This window comes from Choristoneura fumiferana, chromosome 5 (genome assembly GCF_025370935.1).
Source record: "Choristoneura fumiferana chromosome 5, NRCan_CFum_1, whole genome shotgun sequence".
NCBI classification, from domain to species: domain Eukaryota; kingdom Metazoa; phylum Arthropoda; class Insecta; order Lepidoptera; family Tortricidae; genus Choristoneura; species Choristoneura fumiferana.
In genome coordinates this window covers 20,185,650-20,209,669 of record NC_133476.1, presented here as the reverse complement: position 1 = coordinate 20,209,669, position 24,020 = coordinate 20,185,650, and the positions used below count along the sequence as shown (strand labels likewise).

The 24,020-nt window shown below is 39.1% G+C and overlaps 2 protein-coding genes across 2 annotated transcripts; one reads left to right on the top strand and one right to left on the bottom strand.

The window, feature by feature from the left end:
* Window positions 1–1,873: 1,873 nt before the first annotated feature.
* Window positions 1,874–9,647, bottom strand: LOC141428380 (dynein axonemal light chain 4). Its single transcript, XM_074088361.1, has 2 exons — window positions 9,278–9,647; window positions 1,874–3,798 (listed from the first exon to the last, which is right to left on the bottom strand). Exons 1-2 carry the CDS (start codon window positions 9,347–9,349, stop codon window positions 3,550–3,552), a joined length of 321 nt encoding a protein of 106 aa, XP_073944462.1. The 5' UTR covers window positions 9,350–9,647; the 3' UTR covers window positions 1,874–3,549.
* A 424-nt stretch (window positions 9,648–10,071) lies between these two features.
* LOC141428366 (probable cytosolic Fe-S cluster assembly factor CPIJ010948) lies at window positions 10,072–22,959 on the top strand. Its single transcript, XM_074088336.1, is given in 10 exon segments — window positions 10,072–10,248; window positions 11,128–11,342; window positions 11,505–11,650; window positions 12,235–12,393; window positions 13,393–13,641; window positions 13,840–13,884; window positions 13,887–14,046; window positions 16,162–16,319; window positions 16,883–17,012; window positions 21,238–22,959. Coding segments are annotated over 10 exon segments (1,440 nt in total). The 5' UTR covers window positions 10,072–10,182; the 3' UTR covers window positions 21,350–22,959.
* Window positions 22,960–24,020: the final 1,061 nt, after the last annotated feature.

Here is a 24,020-nt window from a genome sequence, read left to right as displayed (position 1 = left end):
TACGTCTTTTAAGATATATTTGTTGCTGAGTGTACGTATGTGCAGTGCTTCTGCACTCAGCGCATATTGAATTTTATACAATCGTGCCTAAAATGTTGAACTATATTCATACATTTGTTAGATAGAATCTAGATACCTAAGTTCAACATAATATTTACTATCAGTTGTGTAGATTTTTTATATGACAGTTTCATATCCATGTTATAGAATTTAATTGTACGTATGATAGATACGATGTGAAATTTATATATTAGCTTTCGTACGGAATGTAATAAGTATTAATTATTTATATATAACGAGTATTTGTGATGTGCCAATGTTTATGTAAAAGACTTAGGGTAATAGAAACCACAAGAAAAAACCTGAGCCTCAATAGAGGTCTCTGCTTTTTATAATTTCTCTGGTACACTTATAACCTCTAATTATGTATACTTTTTCTTTTAAACTTCATTGTACAGTACACGGCATTGAACGGTAAGCAAAAGTGATATCTGTATGCTGGGCTAATATTCGAACGGTTTAACAGTTCAGTTGAAACGTCATTAGATGCCAATTAATCCACTGTTATTACCTTATTACAACAATGGAAGCAAGTCTGAACAACTTTATTAAAAAGTTAAGGAACCGGTGAGTTCCTTCACCCCCCAAAAAGACAAACGATTGCAGTTTGCGTAGTCAACCTTCATGCCGTGTACTATGAATGACTATGATAGAAGAAAGTAAATGCACTTGACTAGAAAGCCAGCAGCATAATATTTCTACAGTAAGAGCTATGCAATATTTTGCTGCCCACCGGAGTCTCGACCAAGAAACTAGTTTAACAATTCAGAAATTCGCATTCTACGTCAATTTCATAAGGCTTCATTTATATCATAATCCTTGAGAACTAGTAATTATCCCAATATAAACGGCATTAGCAGTTTATCGCTGTAGAGGGTACTTTGTCCTTTTTGGATTTTATGGCCCGATTTTGAGGCTAGAGAAATGGGTCAATCTTATGACAAAGATAAAAAATAAAGATGTTTTTATATAATTATTTTGGTGTTAGCCTCTTGAACATCATTATATCACATTGGCTTGTAATCTAAAATAAATCTTGACGTTCTATGACGGATGAGTAAATGAATCTGTGAGGTGCGTTAAGGTCACTTGTGGTGGTAAAACAGTTTCTTGGTCGACTACGTCACAGGGGTGACACTCTTTTCCGGCCCGGATAATACCGACATGGAAATACCGGTCTTGTTTTTGTGTACACGCCCATAGAAGCTCATGTCAGTTTCTATGAGCGTGTACACGAAAAACGGTCGGTATTTCCATGTCGGTATTATCCGGGCCGGGAAAGAGTGTTACCCCGTCACAGCTTTTAGCAAATTCACGCTGGAGTAGACTAATACACGCTTGACACCAGGGTCCCTTTACTTAACACTCACAGTTTCATACAAAATGTTTCAGTCTTTATACAAAATGATACCATTCATAGCTTACTCACCCATTGACTTTGTGGGACGATGAGCCGATACTTTTTTTGTATTTGTATGATTTGTATCAAAGTACTGATCATTTTGTAGAGGCTCTGAATGTTTAGCAAACTTCTTTTAGACTTTTTTTTTCATACTAGATTGTAATCGGACCACTTTCCTAAGCCACATTTCACCAGTAGGTACTGCACATTTATATTTTTATTTAATTTGCAAAAAGCAGGTGTATATTATATAATAAAAATTATATCCATACGGAATTTATAAAAAATTGTAACGTTTAACATATTAAATTCTATTGGTTATTATGACTTGTTTTATTAACATTTGCATATCGTTTTTTTTACCAATTAATTATTGTAAACTGAACAGGATTCGAAAATGAAAGATTTAATAATTTGTAAAATATACACATTTATTTGTAGATTCATAAATAATTAAAAGTATCAACACCAACCCACGCATATAATATCTATATAGTTTTTAATTTTTTATTCAATAATCTCATGCAAAAAATGCATATTCCCATGACCTCGATTTCCATTTGTACAACATTAATATCCCGCCGTGTCCTAGAACACCATGATTATAAAAACAACGTATAATTGACAATATAATTGTAAAAAAAACTAGTCGAGCAATTGTGGCCAGTCCAAGATGACTCAGTCGACAATAGGAGCTGCCCACTCGGCTCTTGCGCGGGCGCTCAAGGTTGCCGAAAAACGATCGTTATGGGACCATTACAATAATTGCTGCACAATAATTAAGGATAAGTTTGTTCACACAGCTAAGAACATAATTACCTCTAAAGTAGATACATAAATGTGTAAACAGCTAGGTACTTATAGAGTTTTGAGTATGTCTTGCGATATACAATCTGATTTTACTATGTTATTATTAACTTAGGTGAATCACGTTTACATTTATTGCTTGATGGCAACGGCATACAGTAGCTCACAGGAGCTGCCTCCACAGCATGTTCATTGAATATGCATAAAATTAATGCAGTACCTATTAAAAACCTAGTCTAGTCTTCTACTAAGATACCTACAAAATAAAGTAGGCAGAATCATCGTCATCAAGCTAGACTTACTTGGATCCTTACCTAGGTGAGTCGCAATAGGTAGGTACCTACCTAATTTATGTCGATATAACTGCATATCCCTACATTTTTCGAACACGGCATGCTGTCTTGATTAACGTAAATAAATGCGCCATTGAAGGAATATTCCGCCTGTAATAGGTAAATGCATAGTTAGTTATACTCCGTCTATTCTCTACTAAACTAAACGTTAGCATAATGCAAATTGTTAAACTTGTTTTTCCTTTGAGTCAACAGTAAGTAGGTTCCCATTCAGCGCATGTTCAACCGAAATATCGTGAAAGAAAACAATTTTTGCCGCGGTCTCTTGACTCGACTTATGCTAATAGAGATTACCCGCCTCGTTTGAAAGTAGGTACGGATTAGCATACGAATGCTCAGCGCGCTATGGCGTAGCGCGGTGCGGCCGGGCGGTTCCAGACATTTCGTCTGACGATGCGATTAAAAACTAAACTTAAATCAATTCGAGGTAATGACAAATCTACGACTAAAACCTAATTTAAACATATCAAGTATTTAAAATATCTTGGCTTTGTAAGAGACGTACAAATGCAGGGTAGGTGCAGGAAAACATTTTTAAAAATATATCAAAAAGATGCAGCTAGAGAATCGTAGAGTACGCAAAGGCACATCATTATCTTCATCTTATAGGCTGACCACAAGTATGCGATCTAGGCGGCGTCCCAAGCGATACAATATCTATACAGTGCGATCACAGAATAGTGGTGTGGTGAATACACCACACGACTATTCTGTGATCGCACCGCAGTTATACAAGTAATGTACTACAAAACAGCAAAACGCAGTGTACAAAAAATCGCTTGCCACGCCGCCAGTTGCGTATAGTCGTGACCTGCCCGGGGCCCTGAGTTATACGTCTTTAAACCGCCTATTCCATTATAAGATGAAACATAGCAACACTTCCCCTTTGTAGTCATACAAGCAGCGCATAAAAAAACATCTCGATGTTTAAGAGCACTTCCAAATAATGACAGCCTGGGTCCCGCCAAAGTAAATGTAGCAGATGGTGGTGCATTCGTAGGTGATCTCAAAGCCGTAGCTCTCCCCCACGACTACGTGGAAGGCGGGGCCGAACTTCTTGTCCATGGTTTCCTTGACCATGCGCGCCGCAAGCTCGTTGTTGGCGGCGTACTTTTCGCAGGCCGTCACTGACAGCTCCATGGCTTCTATGCGCATCTCTTCCGGCATGTCTGTGTGCTGGGGGGAGAAATGGAATCGTTAGATATAACGATGGAATTGTGACCAATAAATAAGCGTTTGGATTAAGTTTTAATGCAATGTAGAGAGGTGATAAATTGATAATGATAATGAAAACGTTCGGGAATCGGTATCGGTACCACTACCATGAGTTTACAGTGACCGTACTCGATAGCGACGGTGTAAATTATTTGTAGAGGCGCTGTACAATTCTCCATACAAATACTTTACGCCGTCACTATATCGAGTACGGTCACTGTAATCTCATTCTCATGGTAGTGGAACGGATAACAGCAACGCTCTACATTCAATGCCGCCGGTTTCGACGATTTAACAACAGCAGGTACTGAAATCTGTATAAACCCTTAAAAACAAAAACAAGTTTTTCTTAATAAATACTAATGAAATGAAGCTTACGAGACCAAATGTTATGGAGTTTGAATGCGGTTAGTTAGGTGTCTTTCAGTCGGTAGTAGTAGTAGACGATTTAGCGACCACATGCATTGACTTGGAAAGTCAACCTTATTGTATTAGTAATAAGTTACAATATCCATTGTAATTAATGAAAATACTACTAGCTTTAAATAATATGCAACCATTTATTGTATTAGTAATAAGTTACAATACCATTGTACGAAACTAATAAGTAATACTGCGGTCCCTCTGACATCCTTATGGTAGTTAGTAGGCCGCACGTAAACTTCGAGTTTCGAGGTTTCGTAGTATTGGTCAAGTAATGCTTTAGTAAATCGGGGCCAGGGTTAAGTACCTATTGAAGCATAAAACACTAGTTCAATATCTATGCTAAGTCCAAATAATTCCTAGAACTTCCCTTGTTGCTCTTCCAATGATATTCCAAAAAACTTAGCGGTTAGCTTGTAACTAAGTACCTATAAAATGTAATAGAGCAGCGGCGATTTGAAACGGAACATTTTTTGCCGTTCCAACATTGGATTATTTTTGTGCTATGCGATATGATGTATATTGAATTTCGTACAAATGATGTGTTCAGTCGATTGAGAGGCCTCCGAATGGGGGACCAGTATAAGTAAGTAGATGCAATTAAACATTTAGACGCGTCACAATTCACACTAAACTGTGCCTAACTGCACACTGCAGGCCATGAGTGAGTAACAAAATAAGTAAATAACAATCAGGACAAATAAGCAAACACGTAATTACAGTGAATACTTATTAAAGTTAACGTTAACAAATTTTACCATCGGTCCAACCACGGTCCAACTTTATTTTAAGTTAAGTATACCTAATGTCTATAATGGTGGCGCTAATTCTGACTCTACATAGCCAAGAGTCATTGCTTATATGCACATCATGGGCCGCTAGGTACCTACAGCGGATTGCATCACAACTGCAACGTAGCTGTCAACTGCTAGCCGTCCACGCATTTTCCATTGCAGTTACTTTTTTGCAGTCCGCAAAACTTACAAACTGCGTTACTGAAATGTATGGGAAGTTGACAGTAGCAGTTGTATTGCAGAGCGCTTAAGGTACCCAGTTCGCAGTGCCTTTTTGCAGTCCGCAAAACTTACAAACTGCACGCTAGCTGTTACTGAAATGTATGGGAAGTTGACAGTAGCAGTCACGTTGCAGTTAGAACAAAGTTAGCCTGTAGCGGCCTGCGGCTTAAGGTACCATCAGCCAAATATGTGGTCTACCACCTTAAAGATGATAATCGTTTGCATGTCATAAAACAATAATGCCAATAGATGTGTCTGTCAACTTGAAAATTCGACTTTAGCGACATATTCATTTGATAGGAACTTGTTTAAAAATTGATAGACCACTTATTTGGCTGATGGTACCTATATAGGTATACCTTGACAGTTCGTATGTAACACTCTGTCAACTCTGTCGCAGGGACCCTCTTGCTGCCCTTAGTTATTGAGATTTTTTTTGACAAGTGCGGCAAATGCTGATTGTTTGTTTGTTCGTTTATATTATACTCTTTATAGTACAATAAAGTAAACACAAAAAGGTTACAAGAAAACTTCTAAGTACAAAGGCGGACTTATCCCGGAAACGATCTCTGCCAGTCAACCTTTGAGTGGTAGAGAGCGAACAAACATTGCAACACGCACAAACTCGTCGAGGCATTAAATAAAATACACTTTAATTTAACCTATCCATTTCTACGCGAGGGAAAACGAATCCGCGAGCAACGCGACCGTGTCGGATCACGTTACACGTCGTCGCCATGGTCCACGCGTTTGTCAATCATTAACACTCATTACATTTCAATAGCATTTCTATTCATCATTTAATTACCAATGAAATGTTATTGGAGGAGATAGAATCGAGCTGTTTCGATAGGACCTTGTGCTAGGTCCGCCCGGATTGCTACCACCATCTTACTCGCTAATCCTGCGTGAAGCAAGCAGTGCTTGCACTGTTGTGTTTCGGCGTGGAGAGTAAGACAGGTGAAATAACTGGCACTTGAGGTATCCCATCTTAGGCCTCTAGGTTAACGCATCTGCAATAGTTGCAGAATGTTTATGGCGGTGTTGATCTTTACCATCAGGCCCACTTGCTCGTTTGCCATCCAGTCAAATAAAAAAAATAAAAAAAGACTCCTTCCAGAATAGCGCGGTGGGACACACTCGGACTGAGTAAAGGCAGATGTTGTGCAATAATATTCGCGTAAAAATCGTTTTATCGTTAAGTTCAAATGGTTCATTTGGCTTGTACGAGTAGGTAGGTGTACAAAATTTTCCAAGGGCTTGGTAAGTAAAACCAAATTACCGAAGCTTTATTTTTCGCACTTAGAAAAAAGTAAATGTAGATCATGAAAATTTTGGTGTCACTCATTACTTATCTGGCTTAAACTTTCTGCAAAGGAAGATAAGAGAGTTAGATAAATACGAAATAGGTAAGTACTTGCTTTAAGCAAAATCAATGACAAAATTCCAAAAATAATATTTTTTCATATCTGACGTCTACGACTATGATGTTATAATCAATATCGAGGAGCGGAAGTGACCCAGCGACTTAAATCAGTGCCACCCTGTCTAAATATTTGGACTGACACGCGTATTTCCAACGTACAAACTTTGGGCAATACACAAATAAATTACACGGGAGGCAAATCACAAACTTAGCTTTGCAGCCGCTCAATGATCTGACTTCGCTGTATCACGTTTAAAATTAAAGCTTTCTTTGAATGCACGTTGATTCTTGTATTTACTTAACTACAAAGTTAAGTTTGCTGTCGACCTCGAGCGGTGTTTGTTTTGGCATCTACAGGTGGACGGCTTTTACGCCTTTTACTCGGGCTCCTATAATAACACGTCCATTCACACGCCCTATAAACGTCTCAAGATGAATGAATTTAATGGTTTATCGCGCTGATCTTAATGTGGAGTAGTAAATCATAACTTCAAACAAATCGTAAGCCCTACAATGCATTTGTAGGTACAGTCAGCAGCAGTGAACCTTATCGCGAAGTTACCACTGCGCTCGTAAGACAGTCAGGGAGACCGAGCTCTGGCTAAAACTTGTCAGCACGCATTTTCCCAGAACAGACATTTGATTTCTTAGCGGCAGACTACTATATGGGTCAAGTTATGATTAGGTATCTGCCGCTCGCAGTAAACATCCCCTGAAGTCACGTAGGGCGGGTACGATCCCTTGCCTAGTTGAAATTCACGCCTCGTAACGCACCCTCGTTATGGTAGGTATAAGGGTTAATTCTGCACGCTCATCTCTCCACTCAGTCTCATTAGGAATACACCCTACTTTAACATAATGCAACATATGTGGAAGTGGAGGAAAGCGGGTTTTTGTATGAAAACACAAATGTATCGCACGGACGTAGCCGTCTTGCACGCGTGGTAGTGGAGTATTATAGCAAAGGTAAAACTCATCAATTACGTACGTAGCAAAAGTATCAAAAGTCCAGCATGCTTCAGTCCATTTTATTTAAATTCAAATATGTTGAGATTGTAGTGCACTTTAATTTACGCTCTTATAAATATTTTAATCAAGCTTGTTTATTGGGCGTTAATTCTCACGAATACATATACATTTGATTTGAATAAAGAAATACCCACTCAAAGGATGACTGGAAGAGATGCCTTAAAAGGATAAGTTCGCCGTTGTACATATATCTCAATGTTTGTCAATTGTGTTTGTTTACTTATTTTTTACAATAAAAGATTACATAGGTACTTACATACAATACATGTATGTAAGTTACCAATGCGTCAAATATCTATACACGCCTCTTAGCCATTAACACAGAGGTTCCCAAACTTATTTCGTCTAACGCCCCTTTAGAAAATCAGTTATTTTGAGCGCCCCCCATTTTCTTTTCACCTTAGAAACCTCAATAACATTAGTCTCGCCTAATGAAGGCACAAAGGTGAAGATTTTTTCTGGGCCCTTTACCGCCCCCCAGTAGGCCTCCAGCGCCCACAATGGGACGTTATCGCCCACTTCGGGAAAGACTGCATTACCAGGTTGGTGTTTACAAATTTCACTCAATACATGCATATATTTATGTCCTCGACTGTACCTAAGTATATTCAACAGAAATGGCTGAGTGGTTGTGGAGCTGAAAACGGTCTACTCACATTACGACTCTATGGCCAAGGTAATAAAATAGTGTATATGTCGGCGGCCGATCGTAAAATCCGCCAGATCACGGAATTCCTAGGCATATCGTGAAATGGCGCCATTTCATGATGCCTAAACGTTGGCCAGGCATATCACGATGTGCCTGAGAAACAATACGGCAGATCGATTAGAGCAATGCATTCGTCGATATTCCTAGCTCTATACCGGGCACATCGTGATATGCCGAAAAAAAGAAAAATTTAGGCACGACGAGCGAAGCGAGGAGTGGTTAGGATCAATTATGAACACAACGCACGAGCCCAGCGAGCGAAGCGAGCGTGCCGCAGCAGCGGCCGGCGAAGTGCCAGAACCGATATGGCGGCCTTTCATGATATGCCTAGGAATTTCATAATCTGCCTAAACGTCACTAGGCAAATCGTTAAACGGTGAGTTTTAAACGATATGGCGGATGTCCCTTAGCTAATTCATGAAATGGCGCCATTTCACGATATGCCTAGGAATTTCATGATCTGGCGGATTTAACGATCGGCCGCCGACATATAGATAATTTCAAGCTCCACAGTTGCTCCTCTAATTTTGTTTTTAACTGTACAGTGACCAGCATTAATATCTGCCACAGTGGAGCGTGCAAAAATATCTGACACGTCCTTCCGGCCCTAAAAATAGAGTCGTATCAGATATTTAATACACGCTTGTTGTGTCAGATATTAGTGCTGGTGACTGTACAGGTCAACGTCATAAATAAGTGATCATATCTGTACCTTGTCGCTTTCAGTCGTTACACAATTTCGTATGGCTTTTCAAATATGACGTTAAAGTGACAAGGTACAAAAGTGATCACTTATTTATGATGTTGACTGTACCTGTTGTAAACAATAAAACTTACCCGTATAAGCGGGTACGTGTGTATAACCTTCTCCACGACGGGCCCCCCGCCGGGCGCTGCTTCCTCCGCCATCGTGATCCAAGCTACACTACACGGTCGCACACCACTGAAATCCTTGAAATCCAATCAACAAATGCACTGAGCAAAGCGCACCGCTCACGTCTCCCCACTGTTTACGCGTTGCCTTGGCGACCGACAGAGGCGGGAATCGAGAATTGATTTTTCTCAGCGAGGCGGATGCAGCCAGCCTTGTTGTCGACAGCCAAGTTCATGAGCTACGACTACGAGAATGTCGCCGTATGCTAATGAAACGTTGGTATGGTGGGTGATCCCTATGGGTGATGAATTTGGCGATTTCGTAAGAAATTTATATTGTTTGAACGAGAACTCTGATGTAACAAATGAAACTTAAAACTGCACTATCTCGGCTTGCATTTCAAAGTTGAAAAATACTATAATGTGTGTGTGTAATCAAAATTCATCCTTAATGTAATGAAAAATTAAGTTCAAATTCTTTAGACTAGTTTCTATGTTTTCTAATTCCGAGCGCACTCTGGCTTTCAGGAAGTCAACTTTCAATCTACATCTTATGTTCACTGGTGGATCTAAATAAAATAGCATACAAATAAACACCCCAGAAGCCAGTTGCCAGAAGCCCAAAATTCGTTTACCGACAGTTTGATCCCAGTTTTTCTGTTTGACCATGTTCGAGATTATGAGAAAAACGCTAATATCACGTAAACCATGCGTAAACCAAACATATGAGATCTGTCAGTGTCAGTGTCACTAATTGTCATTTATTGCGAATTGGCGAATGTATCGTGCAACAAAACATTATAGTAAAAAGTATGTAAAGCAGTGCTTACACCAGTCTAATAGTTAAAACCCAAATAAAATATATAGAAATGGCGTCACGCTTCAGCGGTGCCTTGCAGTTGACGGACCTCGACGACTTTATCACTCCGTCGCAGGTAACCTATAGCTTCCTGCTTTTCTGTTTTTATTTTACCTTGGAACGTGATATCAAAGCGTTACGTTATTCTAATAGTGATTGTATCTTCTGTACTCCCAATCCTATTTCAATTTACCGGCGATCCGCTTCATTGTACACTTATAAGAGAGAAATCATTTATAAATATTTGTTGTGAAATGGTTCTATATAAACATGCTAAGTAATGATTACAATAATACTTAAAACCAGAGGCCGTATTGCCTAACGGTTCTGACGCTCGTGTTCGCAATCAAATGACAGATTTCTCATACAAAAACTGAAATTTGATAGCAATCGCGAGGGTCAGAAACGTTAGGCAATATCGCCTCAGGTGTATTTTAAAATAATCAATTGGCTTGACGATAAATTCGCAAGATGCTACAAAAATATAACAATCTACTACATTATTCATAAGATTCCTTAGCACGCCCAGCAAATGTGCAACAAAACAATCAATCTTGTTGATAAATAAATATGCCTTATAATTTTGACAATAATGTAATAATTAATCGTCAATAATCAATCAATTAAATCAATTAATTAATCAATTGTAATTAAAATATCTTCATGTAGTCTCGCTACCCTGGTAAATTTAAAATTGTTATTTACAAAACCCTAAAATTATGAATGAAATCATGAACATTTAACTAACAAATTTAAAGTGTTCTTCTTTCATTTCTACCTTCGTATGATAAATATGCATGATTCCTAGATGCTGACTAAGGCCTACCTGGCCCTGGGTAACAGATATATATCTACCATATAATCCTTTAAGAATATACCAAGTGTGCCCATCAACAATTGACAAGATTAAAATAGGAGGTAAATATTGTAATATTTAAATATTACAAAACTCCAGGAATGCATAAAACCAGTGAAAATCGAGAAGCAAAAGACCAAGACAGGAGCCAAAATAAAGATAGGTGCAGATGGATACTTCGATGTATCCAATGGGCGGCAACAGAAGCTTCAGAAGGTGGAGATCACACTGGCGGACTGCCTTGCTTGTAGCGGCTGCATCACCTCTGCAGAGAGTGTACTGGTCACACGACAAAGTCAAGAGGAACTGCTTAGGTAAGTGCCAAGTTTCTTCTTCATTCTTCTTGGACATGATATTTTTCTGAAAACCCTGGCAGTACAAAAATCGGCATGTAATGAGCTCTTTATTGTCTACTTTCAATTTACAAAGGCATTTTATTTTTGATGACCTAAAATTTCAATTGATTTCTGTTGCAGGGTGTTTTCAGAACGTAAATATACAGATACTAAAGGTGTGACGCGGGACGTGAGCCTCATAGTGATCTCGCTGTCGCCACAGCCGCTGCTGTCGCTCGCCGCACGCTACAAGCTGCCAGCTGATGACGCCGCCGGCAGACTGGCTGGTATGATTCAGTGTGTTAGAGCGCTGTGTACAGAGAGTAGAGGCGTCACGGGGGTCGTAAGATTCATGGTGATTTTGCTGCAGCCGTAGCCGCTGCTATTGGCATAGCCGCAAGTTACGCTGTGTACATGCAGTGGAGGCCTCACGCGGGATGTGAGCTTTATGGTGATCATGCTGTTGCTGCTGCTAGCTGACGACGGCACTAGCAAACTGGCTGATATGTTTGAAAAATCCCAAAGTACTAGTTCTATTTTACTTTAATAAATCAAAGGAGTAACTAAGTTTGAGTGTGCAGCGTTTATCCATAGTTCTATTTTACATCAAAGGAGTAACATTGCCAGCGATCCGCACTACATAAGCTACTAATGGTTTTGTGAAAGATAAGAATACCTTAATTGCTTTACAATCAAACATCAGATATATTCGAAGTGGCCAAGGTGATCAAAACTATCGGAACATGCACTTTGCCTTGAGAATAGAGTGCATGTTCCAATATTCTTGACCACCTCGGCCGCTCCGGAGTATCTGATGGCGACTGCACATTTTTCTGATTGAAACTTATTTGTCCATAACTGATTGTCCCAGGGTACTTCAAGAGCCTGGGCGCGGACCTGGTGCTGGACATGACGGTAGCCGAAGACTTGTCGCTGCTGGAGGCGCAGCAGGAGTTCGTTCAGCGCTTCCGGAACCAGCAACTCGAGCCCGGCGCCAGCCACCTGCCCATGCTGGCCAGCTCCTGCCCAGGTTTGTTTTTTTTTAAACTGTTAAGCTATTGAACTCTATCTCGCTAATGATAATGTCATCATTTCACCGTGGTTTCACCAGTTATGGATTAATTTTATGTGACAGATATTTGTGATGCCATCTCTGTTTGTTTTGTCTGAATAAACAGAGACAGCATCGTATTTATCTGACACATAAAATTTAACAGCTAGTGGCGAAACAGCCCCTAAGTCTCGGCCTATATACGACCTACTTCAGAGCTCAGGCCTCGTCTCAGAACAAGAGGACCTGGGCCATAGTTCCCACGCGGGCCCAATGCGGATTGGGAACTTCACACATTCATTCATTGTCATCCACCACTTTAGTAAGCAGACTTTTCGAAGGAAACTGTAAAATCCCACTAATATTATAAATGCGAAAGTTTGTAAGTCTGTTTGTTTGTTTGTTAATTACTTCATCACATATAAACCATGAAGCCGTGGTGGCCTAGTGGTTTGACCTATCGCCTCTCAAGCAGAGGGTCGTGGGTTCAAACCCCGGCTCGCACCTCTGAGTTTTTCGAAATTCATGTGCGGAGTTACATTTGAAATTTACCACGAGCTTTGCGGTGAAGGAAAACATCGTGAGGAAACCCCGCACAAACCTGCGAAGCAATTCAATGGTGTGTGTGAAGTTCCCAATCCGCACTGGGCCCGCGTGGGAACTATGGCCCAAGCCCTCTTGTTCTGAGAGGAGGCCTGTGCCCAGCAGTGGGACGTATATAGGCTGGATGATGATGATGATGATGATATAAACCAGTGAACCAATAGCGATAAACGACTTTTGCGCGGACAGAGTCGCGGGTAACGGCTAGTAATTTAATAAACTAACTGACACAGCAACAATACAATACAATGACTCTTAATTGTACACCACAATAGTAAGCAATACAGAAAACAGGTAAACAGAGAGAAAAATACGCTTCAGAGTGATCAACCTTGCGCAAAAAATTCTTACTTAAAAATAATTAAAATTCTACAGGATGGGTGTGTTATGCAGAAAAGACTCACGGCTCTTTCATCCTCCCGTACATATCGAGCACGAAGTCACCGCAGCAGATAATGGGCTCCCTTGTGAAGGAAGTGCTCGCGAAGAACAGAGAGGTGAATGCCGGGGAGATATACCACGTGACGGTGATGCCGTGCTACGACAAGAAGCTGGAGGCGTCGCGGGAGGACTTCTATAGCGATATGCTCAATTGCCACGACGTGGACTGCGTTATCACTGCTAGTAAGTTTTTTTTATGTATCCCATGATATGTCCCCCTACTGGGCTAAGGATTTCTCGTTCCTCTGCCACTATTCCCTATCCTGGGCATGCTAGTAAAAGGTATTCCACTCTATCATTTTATAGTCTTTATGCAATACTATATGACTCTCTCAAACATTAAAAAAAAACAAAGCATACTAAAGACAAGCCTTTCAACAGTCGAGTTGGAACAGATGCTGGGCGCGGCGGGGCGCGAGCTGGGCGAGGCCCGGCGGCGCCGCTGGACTGGCCGTGGGGCGGGCCGCCCGCCGGCCTCCGCGGGCACGCCGGCTCAGGCTCGGGTGGTTACGCTGACCACATATTCCTGTACGCCGCGGAACAGCTGTTCGGAGAGAGCAAGGCGCCGCTCGTGTATAAGAATTTGAGGTAAATTTAACAACTGCTTATGATTTGGTGGCCCAGTAAAAGCCGAGTGATTTAAATACATTTAACGCTAGCTTTGTATACAAGAACATATCTAAAATAATGTATGGTGGGGTGGCTTATCTGAATCGATTGCGTTTGAGATCAATACCGCAGCATTCGATATCTATAGACGACGAATCTGCGGCAGCGACATTTAGGGCCACCGGTTACTCGCGCGGGTGTACGGCTTGGCTTGGCGCGACGTGCTTGTTTCATGTCATCTAATAGATCAGAGGTTCCTAAACTTATTTCGTCTAACGCCCACTTTGAAAATCAGTTATTTTATAGCCCCCCAATTTTTTTTTCTTACCTTAAAAACCTCAATAACATATTAGTCTGGATTTTTTCTGGGCCCCTTACCGCCCCCCCCCTCTAGGCCTCTAGAGCCCACAACCGGGGCGTTATCGCCCACTTTGGGGAAGGCTGTAATAGATCAACGGCGCACGAGGCGTCCAAGTTGAAAAACTTCGATAGCACGATGCTAGATGTTGTAGTTTCCATATTTGCTTACCAGATGGCGCTAGGAGTCGCGACACATTGTAGTGTAGACTAATGCAACATGGAAACGCAGTTGATAAATTACTTTGAAATCAACTGCTGTTTTTTTAAGAAAGCAAATGTAACAAATAAATCGCGGACATAATTTAAAGCAAGTTGGACCCTTTGAGTGCAGAACCCTAAGCAAACGAAACGATGTATGATTCGTGGTATGTCTGTATAGTTTTCCACTCTGAGCTTGACACATCAAACGTGTAGTAAACTAAACAGCAAAATAGATTGGGATAAAAATTGCTATATAGACATCTTGGAAATACATAAAGCAGTGCGTGGGCGGATGACGGGTGCAATTTACGTCAAAATCATGTCGAATGATATACGTAATATGGATATGACTACAATTGGTTTAAAGAAGAGGACATAATTAAAAATAGATACATTTATTGTTGTAGTAAATAATCGTATTTTTTTCTATATTACATATTTTCATTGCATTCCTTTTATAGTTCACTATCCAATTATGTAAGGAATAACACTTATGTTGCGTATTCGTAAAGTGATACTTCACCATTATTAGGAACATTATCACCATCACTCAATTTTTTATACAAAAGTATTAATCGAAGTTTAATAAAAACCTTATCCATCTTATGCTTTCGTCGCACGTTTACACGTAAGCTACTTTTTATTTCGATATTTCCACGGGATTGGTCATACGTTTATTCCAGAATCCGCGGTCAAGCGCTAGGTTGAACAATAACAGCAACAATCAGGTGTCCGCTGCGCAGTCTCGTTTAGCCCCACGTTTTTTCAACACCCGCGCGGTATAAACACCGGCATGTAAATATGGGTCGCGCGTGCGTCAGCGGGTCACGCTCCGCGCCATTGTTCGCGTGGAACGTAGAACCCTCTGGAACAAGCCATCGCAATCGTTTATTGACTAACTTTGATCTAAGCCTAGAGTTGTTATATGACACTTATAGCCACCCATAAAGGTACACGGTGACACTACACCGGATTTGTTAGATAATTTTGACAAACGCGTTTTTTCTGAGTAGCGAATTTTCGCATCGCGATTTTTCACGATCGCAAATTTACTTATTCGTCTCTTTTCATGAATCGTTTTTTAATTTTTTTTCGCTTATTTTACCAGTAGTTTTTTTTATCAGTCGCATATTTCTTCGCGGGGCTCCTATTTCTGGGCGGTCTGCCCTTCGGGCATCTGAAGATACCTAATGAACCTAACCTACCTATTGATGTGTAATAATAATACTAAAAATGTGGACACTAAGGGGTAACGACTTGTTAGATTAATGATTTCGAGTAAAATAAATAACAAACCGCACTATTTTTGGATGAAACATGTCTAAAAACCATCGCCAAAAAACCTGATTTCTAATAAAAAGAACTACATTCAAATCGGTCCACCCGTTTAAGAGCTACGGTCCCACAGACAGACATACGGACACACATAGCGGTCAAACTTATAACACCCCTCTTTTTGCGTCGGGGGTTAAAAAGAACAATCCCATTGGTGGATATTTCCTATTCGTGCTTACGCTTAATTCTTGATTCCAGGAACCCTGACTTCCGGGAAGTGGTGCTAGAAAAAGACGGCGTGGAGGTGCTGCGGTTCGCCATCGCCAACGGGTTCCGCAACATACAGAACCTCGTGCAGAAACTGAAGCGTGCTAAGTCACCCTATCACTATGTCGAGGTCATGGCGTGCCCCTCAGGTGAGTGCGAAGTGTGAACGAAATAATCTTTTCACTTCTTATGCTCGTAAAGTTGATATTTATGCTGGATCTAGGTGACATAAAATTACTTTTTATGCTCTAATGTATAATTTTCGTTTAAGACCATGATAATCAGGTGTCAACAAAAAAAACAAAATAATAAAAGTTTCTATATATTTTTTTAATATTTTTTATTTTATGTAAAACTAAAAATCAATGAAATCAATCAAAATAAATCAATATAAGTAAAAATTTATGATTACATAGCAATACATGAAAAATTAAAGGTACCTAAAGTTAGTGAACAGTTGTTTCCACTGTTGCTATTTTGTTTTCTCTTAGTCGAAGTGAAAAGCAGTGTAAAACTCGAGCATTAAACCCATTTTACCCTCGACGTGTCTATCCACCCTCGCCGTACTTGCTCGGGTAACTATATGAACGCCTCGGGTAAAATGGCTCGTTTTATGCTCTTGTTGTACCATCAGCGAAATACATAAGTGGTCTACCAATTTTTAAACAAGTTCCTATCATGAGGCGTTAATGAATCCGTATGTGACCCGCAGGTTGCCTCAACGGCGGAGCGCAGGTGCGGGCGGCGGCGGGCGAGAGCGCGCGGGACTTGCTCGCGCACTTGGAGGCTGCGTACGCGCAGCTGCCCGTTTCCATCCCGGAGGACAACCAGCTGGTCCGCAGGTGAGCTAGCCGCGGGGCGGGGCTGTGCCGCCGTTTGGCTGCGTTTCAACACTTTGAACAGAGGCGTCTTTAGCCCATGTAGCGTCCGTGTGCAATTATAACTTTAGCGCCATCTAGGAAGCGCGCGGCTAAAATGGTATAGGCACAAAGTGCCGCGGCCGGCGCCCCTAACACCGCTGCGCCCGTGTGCAAGGGGGCGTTCAAGTAATACGTAACGCAATTTTTGGAGATATTTGATCCCCCCCCCTCCCCCCATGTAACGCGCCGTAACATTTTTCTTTATCGTTCCTATATCGATAATCTCAATTATCGATGCTTGTTCCATATACTAGTGATCCCTCCAAGTTTTGTTTGTAAAAATTTGTTTTTATCAAAACTGTAAAAAATTAACAAAGTAATAACGTAATTCTCTTCTTTCTTTTAAAACGATTTTTGAGACTCATCATAATTGTTTTTCTTAATTACTGTCCCATCTACTGTTGTTAAAATAAACGATCAGAATTTGTTCCAAATTTTCGGCCGTTAAACGTCTCCGTTTTTTACTGATGAATCCATTTCAGGTAGCTGAATGACAAATAAATAAATAAATCATTACATTGCTTTGTGCGAACTTCATACTGGACATCAAAACAATACTTAAAAAATACACACAATATTGGGGGCGGTTACTAGTATACGGGACAAGCATCGATAATTGTGGGTTTACCCTTGAAATGTCGACAAACTTTTAATCGAGTATCAGTTAAAAGTCAATTATTAAAATAAGTATGTTTAAATCACGGATTTTTAATTTCTATAAATATTATTTAATAGACAGTTTATTGGCAGAACTTCATTTCATATATTATTATTTCATACTTTCTTGAATTAATTTTATTTATTTATTTTTGTCGGGTTCGCAGTTCCAACCTAACCTAACCTACTTTTCTGGTAGCGATTTATTTTTGTTAGGGTCGCAGTTCTAACCTAACCTACTTTCCTGTTAGCGATTTATTTTTGTTGGGGTCGTAGTTCTAACTTAACCTTATTTAGTGGTAGCGATTTATTTTTTATGGGGTCGCAGTTCCAACCTAACCTAACGTACTTTTTTGGCAGCGATTTATTTTTGTTGGGGTCGCAGTTGTAACCTAACCTAACCTACTTAACTGGTAGCGATTTATTTTTGTTGGGGTCGCGGTCCTAACCTAACCTAACATATTTTTCTGGTACCGGCATATTTTTTCAGGGTCACAGTTCTAATCTAACCTAACCTATTTTCTGGTAGAGATTATTTTTTAGGTTGTAGTTGGAACCTAACCTATTTTCTAGCATTTTGTAATAATACGTCGAAGAAATAAACAGCGATATTTAATTGTTCTGTCTCATGAATAGTTGATGAAGTGTATTTTTAAACAAATAGTAATCCTCGTACCGTTGTTCTAATAATTGTTTTAATATTTAACTAGCTTTTGCCCGCGGCTTCGCTCGCGTTAAATTTGGAGTAACACAGATTTACTTTCTACGATCTTTATTTTCGTGTTTTAATTGATTTTTCGGAGGATTATATTTGCAAATTTTTAAATTTAAAAGTCAACCTGCATAATCATAATTCGTACAAACTTTGAACCCCTGTTTCACATCTTTAGGTCCGGGGTGTAATTTTAGAAAACCCACGTGTTTCTTTTGCCCGCGACTTCGTACCTACGCGGCATAGGATTGTTCCCGCGGGATAGGAATAAGTGAATTCAATAGAAAACCACACTGTCCGCCATTGAATTGAAACAGGCTTCTATTATTTCGGGTGTCGATTTTTAAAAAGCTTTCACTAATATTTTTTTTTAAATCAGCTCAGTTTTTCCAGAGATTCCCCCAAACAAACAAAGAAGCAGACAAAGTTAAATATTTCCTTATCCCATGGGAATTTCGAAAAATCCATACGTAGTGTTCTATGATACTTTATCTACATGTGTGCCAAATTCAGGTCTGTAAAATCTGTAGTTTAAACCACGCGTCGTCTGTCAGTCAGTCAGTCAGCCTGTCACAGTATACTGTTTTACAGGTATGGATAAATTTTGTTACGTAATGAGTTGATTGGTTTGGCGTAGGTACTTAATGTGTCCTCCTAACCGTTAAGGAGTTATACCTTCCATCATCAGCTCACCTGAATATTGAATAACCAGAAATAATACAATTAAAGGTCTACCCTATACGTGCATATGATATTTAAGGAAACTTCCTCTAACTCCTAACCGTTAAGGAGTTTTACCTTCCATCATCAGCACATCAACATGAGATGATGTCTACCAGACGCAAATACTTAAATAACTCTAGAAAATACATAAAAAAATGTAATGCGTGCCTACAAAATTTGAGGGTTGCCCTCGATTTCCCCAAGATCCCGTCATCAGATTCTGATTATTTTAGTGACAATGCTACCTCGGGAGTAGATATTCTGTAAAATCGGTCCATAAATGAGCGAAAAATCGATGAACATACATAAATAAATATATATAGCGGACTGCATAACCTCCTCCTTTTATTTTGAAGTCAGTTAAAGAGCTCTTTGCAGCGTGCGTGCAGTAACTTTTGACTTTTGAAATTTTAGCTTTCTTTAATCAGTAAAACGCAAAATTCTGTTTTTTCCCGTTCCCATAAGAATTTCAGGAAATGCTCTCTTAAAATTCCCCTACACCCCAAGGAACCCACTTGCCAAGTTTCAGCTTTCTACGACCAGTAAAACGAAAAATCAAGTTTTTTTCCTGATAACGTCAGAATTTCGGGAAATCCTTTTGTAGTGCTCCCCTACGCTCCCAAGGAACCTAAATGCCAAATTTGAGAAAAATCCCGTATTTTACCGTTCCCGTGGGAATTTTGGAAAACCCTCTCTTAACGCTCCTCTACACTCCCCAAATAACCTACATGCCGAATTTCAGCTTTCTAGGACCAGTAAAACGAAAAATCCCGTTTTTTCCCTTTCCCGTGGGAATTTCGGGAAATTATTTCTGAATGGTTCTTTTCAGTCCTCAAGCAACCTACATGCCAAATTGCAGCCTTCTACGAACAGTAAAACGAAAAATCCCATTTTTTCCCGTTCCCGTCAGAATTTCGGGAAATTCTTTTGTAGTGTTCCTCTACACTTCTCAAGAAAACTTTAATGCCAAATATCAGTTTTCGAGGACCAGTAAAACGAAAAATGGATTCCGTTAAACTGAATATAAATCCCGTTTTTTCCTTATCCCGTGGGAATTTCCCGAAATCCTTGATAACGTTTTTTATCATTATAGTCACCTACTTCTATGCCAAATTTGAAAAGTCTAGTAATTATAGTCCATAGGATTCCATTAAACTGAATATATAAATCCCGTTTTTTCCTTATCCCGTGGGAATTTCCAAAAATCATGAAATCGATGTTTTAATTAATGTAATACCTACTTGTGAATGAAATTTGAAGAGTCTATTTATTATAGTTACTGAGATAGGGACACTCTGAATCAAATATATAAATCCCTGAAGAATTTCCAAAAATCCTTTCTTAGTGGATGCTTACGTTGTATGTATAAGGTATTTATGTGCAAAATTTTAAGTCTCTACGTCCAGTGGTTTCGGCTGTGCGTTGATATATCAACGATTGATTTTCGATTGACTTTGTCACCAGATTACCCCCTTTTAGGGGTTGAATTCTCAAAAAACCTGAAACACGTGTTTACTTATTTATTGTTAAGAGTACTCCTGTGAAGTTTCGAATAAAATAGTCAAACTAATCTTGTTTCCCCATACTAACTTTGGACCCCCATTTCACCCCCTTAGAGGGTGAATTTTGAAAAATCCTTTCTTAGTGCACCCCTAGACCATAAAAGGAACCTACGTGCTAAATTTGAAATCCCTAGAACCAGCGGTTTGGGCTGTGCGTTGATACATCAGTCAATCACTTTTGCCTTTTATATATATAGATGAATAGTCGATGAAGTGAAATTACTCCAAGAGAAAATATTAGTATTGAATATGCTATATGAATTATTTTCGATTAAATGAAATTCGATAAATAGTTTGTCGACATTTCAAGGGGTACCCATAATTGAGATTATCGATATAGGAGCTCACTGCCTGTCATAAAATTTTTCCCCCTGGATTCCTAGGTCTGCCCGGAGGCGTCACGACACTATACAATCGGGTCGCCTGCATACGTACTTAAAGCTGCACGTAGATATTTCCTTTTGAACACACCCTCAAAGACTTAATTTTGCAGGTTATACAGCGAGTGGTTGCACGGCCGCGACTCCGACAAGGCCAAAGCGATGCTGCATACGACATACCACGCGGTAGAGAAATCCGACGTCGCGCTTAACATCAAGTGGTGAGGTCACACTGTGATTGGGCACGTATTAAATTATATAAGATTTAAAAACAATAATGGTACATTTGATATAATGCGATTTTAGTTTTTATTTAACGAACAAGACCTTTTGATAAGACCGAAACTAGTCGCACCGCACCTGATTTACAATCGTGAGTTCAACCGTTTAATTTTGTAATTTTTCAATTATGTCGCACGAGAGATTGGTTAAGTCATATAAATGCAATTTTTCTCAGAAATTCACAGCTTGATTGATATAGTTATAAATCAAGATTTTTATTTTATAAAACTAACCAATCTGTAGATAGCATGATCAAAAAAGTTCGTCTACGTTATAGTAGTACAGAAAAGTTTATAATTTTTATAAATATCAATGGACCATTATAAATGTCGTGTTTACCATTGGTGATAAAAGAAAGGGGAGAAAGACAACCAGTTGAACTGTGATCCATTGTCAAAAGTTTCACTATTAAATGAAAAAAATATTATATTTCATGTGATATATTTCCCCAGCCCCCAGGCCACTGTTCATTTGGTCCGACTGTATGGGGAACGAATTCTAATTATAATTACCTACATCTCACATGAAAACAAACACAACAAACAAACAGGTACTGTTAAATATTCTTAACTTATTTTGTTTATGTTCTTTTGTTTATGAATGTAATTAAATCGAATTGTACCAAAAAAAACTGGTTTCTATGTCTGCTTGAAACGTTGAAATGTTATTATAAGTATTTAAGTGAATAGTACGAATGTTTGTTCTCGGGTCTTAGATGTTTATATATATAAGTATGTTTATTCGTTGCCTAGTATCCATAGACAAGCTTTGCTTAGTTTGGGTCTAGGTCAATTGGTGTCAAGTGTCCCATGATATTTGTTTGTTTGGATAGGTACTTATCACTTTTACTGAGCAGTGTGAGTGAGATATATGCGAAATTCTTATAATTATTTTAATTCGCACAATTTACACCTTTTACTGTTTTTTTCCACTAGTACAGTATAATGTGTTGTTTCCTGTTTGTTGAAATTAGAATTCGACCTAAGCTCGAACGTCTCAAGGTTGACATTAAAATGTCAAACAGAGGTTCTTTTTGTTTTGACGAAAAACACTTTGGCTTCTATTTTATTATAGTCACCTACATAATAAGGTCAATAAGATTAAAATTTGCTAACAACATTACGTATTTTTAAAGTAACTATTCATAAAAGGTACAATTTCACTATTTTGACTTGGAAATTTTCGTTTATTTAAATCATTATTTATATTTCCCTTAAATTTGAATAAGCCAACGCTAAAAGAATGTTTGATTGGAATATTTATTTATTTATTTGATTCGGTACAATTAAATATTGTAAACAACACAATGGAAATTAACATACATAATGGAAACAATATAATATAATATGTTCGTTAATGTTATTATTATCGGATTTCGTTTTCTTTACCAAGGAATAGGTAGACTCATTTACGATGACGCGTGTCGTGGTTCTTATTACAATGTCATTAATGTCTAATTTTGACAAAATCACGCGTCTTCGTGTATGGCACTAGGTATGATCTGTATTGCAAGGTGTAAGTTTAAGAGCAAAATAAAAAGTATATTAACTGTTTATATTGTTTAACTGTATAGGACCTTGAAGGGACTCCGGTGACACAAGTGCCCATGAATATGCGATGCCCCGTTATATGAAACTTTCCTCTACGGAATACATTATGTATGACTTATGCATTGTCACTTGCGGCTTCGGCGTACTTGTTCCTTAGGTTTAGCTTGTGGGTTTGCTTGAATTGAACCATTGAACCAGGGATGCATAGACTTGTTAAAATCAGGAGTTACTCGGACAGATTATGAGCTAAAGGTGGGCCGCAGCTAATAAAAACAAATGAAATTATTAACTTTTTCACCGCCACAAAACAAACGAAGTGTCGTGCTCTGTACGCCACCGAAAAACCAGCGACAAATCAACTTGATTTTTAATTCCATTGCAGAAGGATTAATTTTGAGTTGAATGTTGGTCGTATAGATGATCATGGCGTGTGAGGCATTTCATTGGCTGTCACGACTAGATGACTGGGGCGGTGAAAAGGTTGATTTAATTTCGATATGAGGGCTCTGGCGGACCGCTCATACATCTACAGCGGGCCGCGTTTTGCGCATCCCTGGCTTAAATCTTATCTTTACGTAAAGATGGTACATTAATATTAAGGAGTGCCATTAATATTACGGTGTTATAGACGGCGCCTTTGTAGAGCAAGAGCATACTGCAGAGTACAGTGCGCATTGCATACGAACCAACTTAACCAGCATTTTTCTAAATGTTCCGCTTGTGTCTTTGACTTCGTGTATAAACGCAAAAAAATAATGTGTATAATATAAATATTCCTGCAAATAATATTTATAATTATTAGTATTGTTTTCAAAAATCTTATAAAATAGTGACAACAGTTTTTCCAGTTTCCAGTGCAGAGTAAAACTTTGATGGCGCCTTTTGAGAGGCGCGGAAGCGGTGTAGACAATCTCGCTTTACTACTATTACTTATTCTGTGGCTTTACCTTGATCAAGGGTTACAGCCGGCGTTGTACAGAACCTTACAAAACGAAAAAATGAAATAACTCTAAGGGCCTGTTTCACCACCTGTTGACTAACTTTAAGTGTCAGATAAAAGTAAT

Bases quoted from the DNA above. Each gene is read 5' to 3' on its own strand.
- LOC141428380 (XM_074088361.1), bottom strand. From the start codon at position 9,349: ATGGCGGAGGAAGCAGCGCCCGGCGGGGGGCCCGTCGTGGAGAAGGTT. The intron at 3,799-9,277 runs GTAAGTTTTATT...TTCTCCCCCCAG, and splicing joins ACACGTACCCGCTTATACGG to CACACAGACATGCCGGAAGA.